This window comes from Pundamilia nyererei, unplaced genomic scaffold (assembly GCF_000239375.1).
Source record: "Pundamilia nyererei isolate P.nyererei 1_Seehausen unplaced genomic scaffold, PunNye1.0 scaffold00561, whole genome shotgun sequence".
Lineage (NCBI taxonomy): Eukaryota > Metazoa > Chordata > Actinopteri > Cichliformes > Cichlidae > Pundamilia > Pundamilia nyererei.
Window position 1 is genome coordinate 141898 of NW_005187962.1, and position 11425 is coordinate 153322.

At 38.0% G+C, this 11425-nt stretch overlaps 1 protein-coding gene across 1 annotated transcript; it reads right to left on the bottom strand.

Moving 5' to 3' along the window:
- Positions 1-1769: 1769 nt before the first annotated feature.
- lye (lymphocyte antigen-6, epidermis) lies at positions 1770-5220 on the bottom strand. Its single transcript, XM_005754417.1, has 3 exons — positions 5080-5220; positions 3221-3331; positions 1770-2130 (listed from the first exon to the last, which is right to left on the bottom strand). The coding sequence occupies exons 1-3, from the start codon at positions 5132-5134 to the stop codon at positions 1907-1909; spliced, it is 390 nt and encodes a 129-aa protein (XP_005754474.1). The 5' UTR covers positions 5135-5220; the 3' UTR covers positions 1770-1906.
- Positions 5221-11425: the final 6205 nt, after the last annotated feature.

Here is an 11425-nt window from a genome sequence, read left to right on the forward strand (position 1 = left end):
ACCTTGGGGATGTGGTGGAACAGGATATTCACATCATGGATGTGCAGGTGACAAATCTGCAGCAGCTGTGTGATGCTATCATATCATTATGAGCTACAATCTCAGAGTTATGTTTCCAGCATCTTGTTGAATGTGTGCCATGAAGAATCAAAACAGATCAGAAGGTAAAATGGGGTTGAAACGAATACTAAAAAAAAGTGTCCCTGTGCTGTAGACTTTCTTGCAATTCACTGGTCGGCATTCAAGAGTCATGGAAAGTCAGGTGGGGATGTAAAACCATCTGTGGGGAAAACAAAACCAAAAAAAGTACTCTGCTCTAAACTGTATCTGGTTATTTCTGAGAGATTAGCATGTTACAGCACAGGTCATCCTTACAAAAGAAACGCTCCAAGCCCAAAAGAGAAAAACCTGCTGATTCACACTGTTTATATGATCCTTAAGAAAGCCTTCACCCATTCATGATTAGTCAACAGTTGAGATGCTAACTTTACTATTTTGTAGTTTATGCATAAGTGACCCATGCGTGAATGGATTAACTTCTTCTAACCCAGACCATCCCAAAGTGTGGGGGCGGTATGAAAGGGGGGGAGGAACCAAAACGCTTGGACACTGCCAGCACGGGGCGCCCACAGAAACGCAAAGCAGGAGATGAAGCATAGCTGAATATGTTTCCAAACCAACTTCATTCTAAGCCAAAGACTAGAAAATATGGTGAAGCATATCTTCCCTTTGGTTTCACCTGCAGAATTGGTTTTCCCTGTGTCGGGAGCAGCGCTGGGCTGTTCAAATCACGGACAAACAGTCTCCCACAGCTGTTTATGTTTTTAAACCCATTTTGCACAGAGAAGCATTTTTTTGAAAAATGTATTGATAGCAATGTTGAATATTATTACACATGGGGGAAAAAAACAACTACACGTAAAATAATCACCTTGATGCCTCTGCCTTTCTAAATGTAACTGCGTGTGTATTGTAAGCGTGTAAAAACTGAAGATAGTCAGATTAACAGTATTCTGTCTCTATCATTCTGCAATTCATCTCATGTAAACAATAACGTGGCGCACAGCATGACGTGAAAAAAGGCACATACCTTTGACGTTGCGTGACGAACTCCTCGTCCACACGTAAACGCAAAAAAAAAAAAGAGTTTAAAAAAAAACCCTCCATTTTCGGTGATTCGAAACGCCGTTTACGTGGACGAAACAGCTGCGTTTTCAAATTTCCTATGATGGGATTGTACCACCACCATTATTCATGATTTTTATCGGTTAAACAGACGACATGGATAAAAGGTCAAGAAATTTGGCACTGGACTTTTTTTTCCATACCACACTTCGCAAGACTGGATGTAGTGATGTGTTTCCCTATTATAAATTAACAGATTTAACAGGCAACAGAAAACAAAACAAAGAAAATTAAAAAGAACCTGGAGTTAGATTGTTATACTTAACAGCAGTAAATGTATTTTTTAAAGACCATTAATATGGAGTTGTCACTGAAGTTGTGCAAGATCTCTTTTTAGATTTAAAAAATTCAAATATTTTCAATATTTGGAAATGTTCCTGCTGTTTTTTAGCACATTATTTTATTTAGTAAAGATTTCACCTAAAAAAAACATCTTATAGCGAACTCAATGTAAAGTTTAAGATCTAATTAGTATTGTCTGTAGGCATTTTTATAAGAAAAAAAACTTCTGAATAATCCAGGCTCCTTAAATTCTATTATAAGTATGCAAATTTTAATCAGAAGACCAGAGAAAGAAGCCACAATGATGCTATTTATTTATTTATTAAATTTCATTTCAATTATTGTTTGATTTCAAAGCAAACAGGATAAATCACAGGAGATAATATACTGATTAACTATGGATTCAAGCAGTTTGAGTATTGAGGCATATCTCAAAGAACTACATCTCCCAGAAGCTCCACAGGGAGGCCAGGAGAGCAGCAAAGAGAGCCACAGTGAGTGGGAGCTGGATGGAAGTGGCTCCGTTACACACGTCTGTGTTACAACACTGGAAAGAGGTGCTGTAGGCCACACTGAGGATGGAGCCGTTCAGCGACGCCCCGCACAGATCCGACTCCAGGCAGCCGCGGGTGTGCAGCTTCAGCCCCCCAGCAGCGCTGAACACTGCAAGGACCGGAAGCAGACGATGAGTAAATATGCAGCGCAGTTTTATCTGCTCCCTAAAACAGCACCTGCTGTTCTGTTTCACAAACCTTCTGGGAAACGTTTTTTAAAATAAAAGTGCAAAACTTTCAGTTAATACCGGCTGATTATCAGCTGAACCTTCTGTCTTCCACAGCCTGAAACCTTATAACTTTAAAGGGAACCTAGTTTGTTTAATTAATGTAGACTGTTTCAAAGGTTCAGACTGTCCCATGGTAGCATTTTGTCAGGGGGCTGAACCAGTGACACAGCATTTTATATTGTATTTTTTATTTCTTGTGTTATTTTTAGTTAAGGTTTGTTATGTTATCATCAAGGTCCCTTTAGTTTTGAGTCTTACCAAAGTTGTGTCTAAGCACATCAAACATTTACACACTCAAATTCCGATGGATACATCGGGGACAACTTGGAGTTCAGTGTTTAGCTCAAGTATACACTGTGACTAAAGGAGCCAGGGGATGGAAACTGCCAATCTTCCAGTTCCTTTCAGGCGGTATGAACTCTGGGTGTGAACAAAAGGAATGCATAAGTTGCTTGGAGGCATTTAAATAATTATTGGCAAGTGACTATGACATCTGCCTCTTGAAATGGTAACTGTGTAAATATTTTCAAATAGTTCCTGGTATGGACGTTTGTTTCCGCCACAGTCATTTTGTTAAAATTTACAGATAATTACTCCAATTTTTGTGCCTTTTTGATAGCAATAAGTTATTCAGGTTATTCAGTGGTGGAAACAAGCTTCCATACGACGTCAAGTTTTCTGATCTGACTAAAATTTTCTTTGGCTAAAGTTTTTTGGTTTTGTTTTTTTTAACACGGAGCTGCTGCACACCCAAAGATGTATCTCTGTTTTGTACTGAGCTTTAGTATTTGACAGGCAACCCTAAATTTTTAATGTAATAATTTCACCTGAAATATTTGATTTTGTTCAATCAACCTTTGTCATTCGAACAAAGACGGAAAGTATTTCTGTTTTTCCGTATGTGTTTCCTCAGTTCTGAGCTTTCTCTGTCTGAATATCTTCACAATAGAGGAAAAAAAGTTTCCTTACGTGCATCTCCTGTGAAGCAGCTCTGATTTGTATTAGTACAAGTGACATCTTTTGATAGGAAGCATGTTCCAAAGATGCCAATGGGACACTGACGGCAGGTCAGGCATTGTGCTGTGAAGTGGGGGAAAAACAGCAGAGGGATCAGGTTTCAGTCAGTCCACAGTTTCATCTGTTTGCCTTTGTTAATAGTGGAGGAAGCATTTCCCCAAAAACAAATTAAAAAATACATCACAAAAAAAAAAAGTATTTTACAAGTAAAAGGTTCCACAATGAAAGAAATACAGTTAAGTAAAAGATCAGACAACTGAGAGCAAAATAGACCCATGATGGTAAGTGGCTTCATTCAGAATGCCATAATGGAGTAGTTTTTAAACTTATGTTGTCTTTGTGCAATCTAAGAATTCAAATACTTTAACTACTTTATCACTTTTAAAGTCTCTTCTTAAAATTTTCTTTAACAAAAAGACTTTTTAATAATTACTTTTTAAAAGCCCAACCTTTTCTGTGATTTTATTTTTTTTAAATGTCTTTCTGTAAAGCGCTTTTATAACTTTGTTTAAAAAGTTCTGTATAAGAAATGATTATTATTATTATTATTATTATTATTATTATTATTACTTGTTTGTTATTTAATTATTACATTTTTATTTTGTGTTTTTAGTCTTAAATGATTAGAAGACATGTTTCCTCGTTGAGAAATGATGAGGAACTTTTTAAGGAATCAACTGTAAAGTCCACAGGACCAAAGCTGATTTCTGGCTTTTTTCCCTCCCCTGAACATCGATGTTCAGGAACAATCATTTCCTTATAGCCGCAACCTAAAAGTTCAGGTACTTTTAAGTTGGGGCACCCACAGTTCTCTTATCTCAGCCCGTGTATCTCAGTCATCTACAACAAAAAATATTGTTGAGAATAAAGTAGAAATTTTGAGATTAAACCTGAAATTCTATTTTGAGAAAAACGTAGACGGAGATTACAAAGGTTTCAAGACAAACTGAAAGTGTATATGAGATGGTGGAATCGTACTTCAGAATAAGTGTTAGTTACAATGTGAAATATTTCTCTTTTAGGACATAGAAACAACGTGTTGACAAAGTACATTTATGCTCAAGGGATGACGCAGAAAGCCAGATCTGGTCAGAAGGAAAGAAAAACCACACAAACTTGGAAGGGCTGGTCAGTGGACAGATGTGCAGATATCAGTGCAGTAAAGAGGATGTATGCTGAATCACGAGACACGATAGGACAGCTGATTAATTTGTTTCGTGACTCATCTACACAGGGCATATTTTCTTTCTTAATGTGACCCTAATAATCATATAATTATAATTATCTCATTGTTCTGAAGGCAGGGCTGTGATGCAGTTTTCTGCCTCGCCACTAGAGGGCGCGACCGTTTTGTGAGTAATGTTTGACTGGGATGAAAAATGGTGTTCATGGAGGCAGTGTGAATCACAAGTTATGCTCGGGAGCAGTTTATGTGGGTTCAATGAGAGTGTGCGTCCATAAGACTGAACCACACACACACACACACACACACACACACACACACACACGCTAAATCTGCCATTAAAGAGCTGAACGATCATCCCCTGCGATCACCACCGTAGAACTGAACCTCATATCAGAAATCATCATAACACTCATAGTCAATATAAGTCATCTATTTTCTTACTTTAATTCTAAAATCTGGGATGTTTTGAATTTCCTGGGACTGCTGGTGGTCTCTGGTCCAACATCAAAAATAAAAACTGAAATATTATGCTGTGATGTTACGGGAACTTTAAAAACTGTTTGGGAATCCACCATTTGCTAAAAAAAACCCCAACCTCTTAATTTTGATGCTTTCTGTAACTTACCTGCTGCGATGAAGGCACCCAAGACAATTGTCGCTTTCCAAAAATTATTCATCATTCACACAAGTCTTCTTAAAATAACTAGGTTAGGTCCGAGTTACGTGTGCGTGTGTCAGGTGAATTTAGAGAAAACAATTTGCAACATTTAAACAATGGCTTGACTTAAAAGGAACATGCAGGAATGTAGTTTATCAGGTGTTTTTGTTCCAACAGCAACTCTCCAGCCAATTATCTAAAACGTCACAAGCATTCACAGGAAAAAATTAAAATCAGTTTCTCAAAAGGTAATTCAGAGCACAAACACCTTTTAGTATTTGTTCACCAGATTTCATGGACTTTAAAATGCTAACTGTTAATACTAATTACATCTTTTCTATTGTGTATTCACTCATTTCCTGCGCTACATCATAGGTGCAGTAAAACAGATATTCTACACAGAATACAGAAGTTTAGTCAATGAACAAAGTAAAGAAACAAAACAAAACCCTGCATTAAAAACAAAGAAGAAGTTATGTCTTGATGCATGCTCAGTCATCCAGGTAAGTAAATCCCAAAAGATTGACTGTTCATCTGGACGTAGCCATTCCCCAACTCTCAGTGAATTTCCCAACCCAATTTCCTTTGGGGTCAACCTTCAGGATCAATAAAGTTTTATTGAATTGAATTGAATTGATTAGTGGTTTTTGATCAATGGTCATGGGAATTTGCATATGAATGATCAATGAATCGACCTCACGGCACATTGTTCATTCAGGGGTTACAGTTTCAGTCATTGTGCGAAGGTACTGTTTATAAGATTGGGGAAACATGCAGTCAGCTTAGACTGAAGAAGTCACTTGAATGAGTGACGCAAAGTTTCTCCCACTGACAATGCTACTTCCAGATGAACACAACCAACCTTTTGGGAAAGAAGAAAACTGTTTTTATTTTTGCTGCTTGTTTTTGACTTCAGAAGGCCCACAGGCTACAGACGGCTGCCAGGCATGCGCCCAATGCAGCGGCGAGAGGAAGGTGGGCAGATGAAGCTCCGTTACATTGGTCGGTGGTGCAGCACTTCCTAGTGAGGGTGTAGGTGATTCCCAGCAGGGATCCTTTTTCTGTTTGGTTGCAGAGAGACGAAGACACGCAGCCCTGATTTTGTAAAGTCATCCACTTACTGATGTCAAAGTCTAAAAAGAGGAAAAACAAGCATGATTTTTACAGATTATTCTCAGATTCTACTTTATTCAACTGAAGTCTAAGTTGTGTAAGGTTGTTCTGAGATTCTGAATGATTTGCCCTTTTGGATACATTTAAATAAAGACAATCAGAAAAAATGGTTGCAGATTGCTGGATAGTAACCACTGTTTTAATCTTTCAGCATTTTTGTATTTTAACTTATATATTTGCTTCATAGTGTGGTGCTTTTTATATTTGTTTGGCATGTGAAAAATTGCAGGCTTGAGTGCAGCTGGAAACATAAATCCACTTTACGGTGGCTCAGAAAGCCGATCATGCCTTAAACCTGCTTGGCGATCTCTTGTGACATGAGAGCAGCTGCAACCTTATTTAATGTTTTCATTGTGAAATATTTAGGCTCAAATAAAAGTAAGAAATTATGAACAATTAAAATGGTAAATGGCCTGCATTTGTATAGCGGTTTACTTAGTCCCTAAGGACCCCAAAGCGCTTTACACTACATTCAGTCATTCACACACTGGTGATGGCAAGCTACATTGTAGCCACAACCACCCTGGGGCACACTGACAGAGGCAAGGCTGCTAGACACTGGCGCCACCGGGCCCTCTGACCGCCACCAGTAGGCAAACATGGGACTAGTGTCTTGCCCAACAAGATTTGGCATGCAGCCAGGAGGCAGCCTGGAATCACACCACCGACTTTCTGATTAGTAGCTGACCTGCTCTGCCACCTGAGCTACAGCCACCAATTACCTTGGAATTGTAAGATATTGGAGCTGTATGTAAGAAAAAACAAAGGTTTTGAGACAAAATCTCAGTGAATCACCGCCTTATCGTGTGAGAGGGCTTTGTGCGTTCCAGTGATTTCAGGAGGTTTGTTGTCAGGGCTAATTTACCCCTGGTACGGTCTCCTAAGGCAAATTGTTCCTGACAATAAACTATTGAGAAAACACCCATGGGTCCCACTCCAAGTTAATCTCAGGGTAGGGGATAGAGGGCAAGTGGCCTCAAATTGATTTTGGCAAACCATCAGGTGACTCAGGAGGAAGCAATACTCTTTCACACTGTGTGCAATGGGGGTGATGTGCTGCTGACTTCAGGTGGTAGAAAAAACACTGTCAGGATCTCCAGAATCCCCCTGACATGCCTCCCATACTGAAAGCAAAGTCTGGCGATGATGCATAGGACTTGAAATAAAGCACCAGTTATTCTGCACCGCCACAGTCTTGTTCCATTAAACTGTGAACACGGCAGTATTGGAAGGCTGTAGCTGAAGGTGGAGTTAGTAACAACACAGCCTGGAGCAGACTTTAATCTTTGTGGGACACTCTGCTGTTGTTGGTGTGGCACATTTAAACGTTGTGGAACTAAATCCAAACTGCTTGTTTCACAACCAGTCAGAACATCTTCTGGAATGACTCAAGGTTTCATGCAAACCGCAATTTTTGATGGGGTTGTCAGACGTACAGGATGAAGTAATTATTCTTCGTGCCAGCCACACCCTGATCTGTGCTTCCAGTACAGGTTTTTCACGCTCCACAGCTTTACACAGGTCTAGGAAACAATTAACAACTCAGTAGGAGAAAGCTACAGGTAAGTGACACTGTCACTGCAGATGCACAAAAACCCAGTGTCCTCACTCATGTCCCTATTGTTTTTGCCTAAAGAAGTCTAAAGATGGAGGTCAGATTTGTTTCTGAAATCAGATCTCTATGACTGGTTCTCTGTTTTGTTATTTGCTGGTCTGCTAATGTTGTGATATGGTTTATTAGAACCCAAACTTGTGTTGTAGGGTGTTTGTCTTACAATGCCCTGAGGTGACTGTTGTGATTTTCGGCTATATAAATAAAACTGAATTGAACTGAGTTGAATTCAAGCCACATTTTGTGGTAAAGCTTACCAGGTTGTGTTGTCTAAACCTAACCAAAGGGGCAAATAACAATTTTATTTAAAATAAGTACTTACAGTTGGTTTAACAGAGGACTCAAACGTCTACCTCTTGTTTTTAATCATTTCTTCAACCAAAACATCCTGTTTTCTTCACCTGACTTCTTAAAGCATTTCTTCTAAAGGTGAATTTCTCCCACTACCCGTGGATTCTCTTCATAGTTTTACATCACGCAGACGTGGCTATGTGCAGCCTCACAACCACATTCCTAAGTTAACCTTAACTTAACCCGCACCCTGCACGTAACCTCTTGACCCGGTTGTTCAAACAGGTGTAATCCAGATACAAATGATCCAATAATCCAGTTTACTTTTGTCCTGGTTGTTCAAAAAGGAACTGAATAGGAACTCTTTGATTGTGATACAGAGATTGCCAGTGCTTTAACAAGGAGCACCAAAATCCATACAAAATAAAATATCCTTAATTAATTATAGTAATTTCGATAGAAACACCTATTTCATGGAATATTTCATTAGTAATGAATTCATTATTTTATACACACCCAGTTTACCTCACCCACGTTGATACAGATGCACTGTACTGCATGAAATAAACAAATGCACCCATGAGTAAGACAAAAAAAACATGGTTACCTCTGCTCCTGTTTGCTAGCAAAGCAGGTATGACCAGCTGTGAAACATGAACATTTCTCCTTTTTCTCTGCAGTAACACACTTTCTTCACTGTTTTCTTCATGCTTTTACTCCACTTAGGCTGAAACTAAAACTTGCTTCACTGAGCAAGAAACTAAAAACTGACCAGCAGATGGAAGAAAACCTTAAGAAAATAGACTGAAAGGGAGGTTTCACCTTTAAAAGTCTTAATTCATTACATTTTATAATCTATTTTTAGATTATTGCTTTGACTTCCACCACACAGCTCACAGTTTATTTGAAATATTTTCTGTCTTTAGATTAGATTAGATTCAATTTATTGCCATTAAATGTCACTCGTCATTATTTATTAATTATTTTTTCTATGCTTAGAGATAAGTTCATTTATTTATTTATTTTAGTTAGTTGTTTATTTATTTGTGTGACGGGAACATGCAAAGTAAGCATTTCATTGCTCAGCATAACCATTTTTGTTTTGCGGTGTATATGACAATAAACTTTTAAAATGTTGAATCTTAAAAAAGGATACAACTCACGTTTGGCATCTAATGTGTATACACAATATACACACACATATACACACAAACCATTTATGATTTTAATAAACAAAAACCCAAGTCCTGCATATATATTGTATCTTTGAAATATAATTTAATAGACTTTTATTACAATAAATATATAGGTAAATTTGGTGATAATTTCAAATCATAGCGAATACAGCAGGCAGTTTATAAATTATGATCCCTGTTTGGAATCAAAGAGGATATTGGGTGATATCCAGGTGGTGTTGACCATCTTTTATATACAGTCTATGTTAACACCAGACATCATGCCTTTACCTTAACTCTGGAAGTTAAGGTTTCACCTCTCATTGGAGAAGCTTCTTCAGTACAGTTCAGAACTGAAGATGCTTCTCAGACGCTTTTCTTTCCAAGCTTCTTAACTCTGGAATGTACCTGTAGCAATGTGTTTGATGTGCAGACAGAATTCTTCAAGTCCTTTTATTCCAGGTAAGAATTCACAGAATCAACCTGCTGATTCGTGTTACTCACCCACTTTTCCCATGTAGCAACTGAACTGGGTGTTGTTGCAGCTCTCAGTGGAGCTGAACAAGCAGTTAGGTCCAAAACCCGCAGTGCATGTGTTACAAGTCAGCGATTTGCCTGTGAACCAAGGAGGAAGAGAGATTTCAAGAAACTGTTCAGGAAGTTATGACCACAAGTTACTGGAAAATTTATCAAACATAAATCAGATAACTCATTCAGTTTCCTGATTGTGTTAAGTAATTTTTTTTCTAATAGTTATATATGCTGGATAAGTGCATGTGGGATGATGCACTTACACAAAACACACAAAAATTATGTGATAAAAACATTTACAAGACAAAACATGTTTAATGGTAGATATTTAATGACACTGATTTAAATTTAAAAAATCAAAAAGCCATCACTGATTGCAAATATTTTTAATTTGGTTGGTAACTCCCTCACAACCGCTAGTTGCTAGGGAAAAGAAACAGAATGGGTTGGCAAGTGGTTGCTGTCGGTCAGCAGGTGAGGTCAGCTGCAAAGAGGTATGCAGTGCAAGATCTTCTTGCGGTTGCTCTGTTCGTGAGCAGACTACTGTGGACACCCACAGCATGGAAGATGCCAAAACTGTGAAAAGTGTCTTGAAAATAAAAGCTGCACCTTGTGAAATCTGTGTGTGTGTGGCTAAGCTGATCATGACGTGATTGAGAGGTGATGAAACTACAGCGTAAATTTAACTCACACATTCAAATCCACTGTTATACAATCTGTTTATCTGACTTCCAGTAGCCTTCCAGGAAGCACTTGCCAGCCACCTGTGAAATACACAATTTCTCCAAGCAACCGCTGGTTGCCAGGGGTTACTCACCAGTGTCTGGACATGTGTGACTGTAGTTTGTAGTATTAAAAGCAAAAGTACTTTTCTTTTTTTACAGGTTATTTTATTATAATTTTTAAATCATTTCATTATATTTTATTGTTAAAACTACATATCAAAGTTTATGTATATGTGTCATAGGTGGGTCATAAGAAAAAGCTTTGAAATATCCAGATTAAATTAATGAATAAACAAACAAATAAATACATAAAAAAAAAAAATAAAAAAAATTAGTGAAACATGCAAATATTTAAGTAAAAGCACTTTAAAACTACATTGTACATACTTCAGATGCAGGGTACACACTGGACAGGTGACCAGTCTGTCACAGCGTAAACACAGATAACGTTCGTACTCATACTCACACCAGTAGCCAAGATAGAATCAGTAACTAACCCCAGAAACTGCTGGTCTCTGGGTTGTGGATCACCCAGAGAGAAGCTCCACACAGGAAGAGCAGACAGTGGATTTGAAACCAGGACCGTCTTACTGTTTCATAACACTTATGCTGAAATGTTGCTAATTTTAATTAAAAGTGTGATAAATTTGTTTGTAACCTGAGACGTTCAAAGATGTGACCACTTGTGAAAGTAAATTTGTGCTCAAAACAGTTTTTGGTGAAGACATTTTTATATTCTTAAAAAGACTAAAAATGTACAATTGCACCAGCATCTGGTCCATCTTACCTGTAGCAAACAGGGCCAT

What these genes read in the sequence shown, in the direction of transcription:
- lye (XM_005754417.1), bottom strand. Translation starts at nt 5,134, where the DNA reads ATGATGAATAATTTTTGGAAAGCGACAATTGTCTTGGGTGCCTTCATC. An exon ending in GGGTGCCTTCATCGCAGCAG is followed by an intron (nt 3,332 to 5,079) that starts GTAAGTTACAGA and finishes CCCACTTCACAG; the next exon opens with CACAATGCCTGACCTGCCGT. An exon ending in CTGCTTCACAGGAGATGCAC is followed by an intron (nt 2,131 to 3,220) that starts GTAAGGAAACTT and finishes CGGTCCTTGCAG; the next exon opens with TGTTCAGCGCTGCTGGGGGG.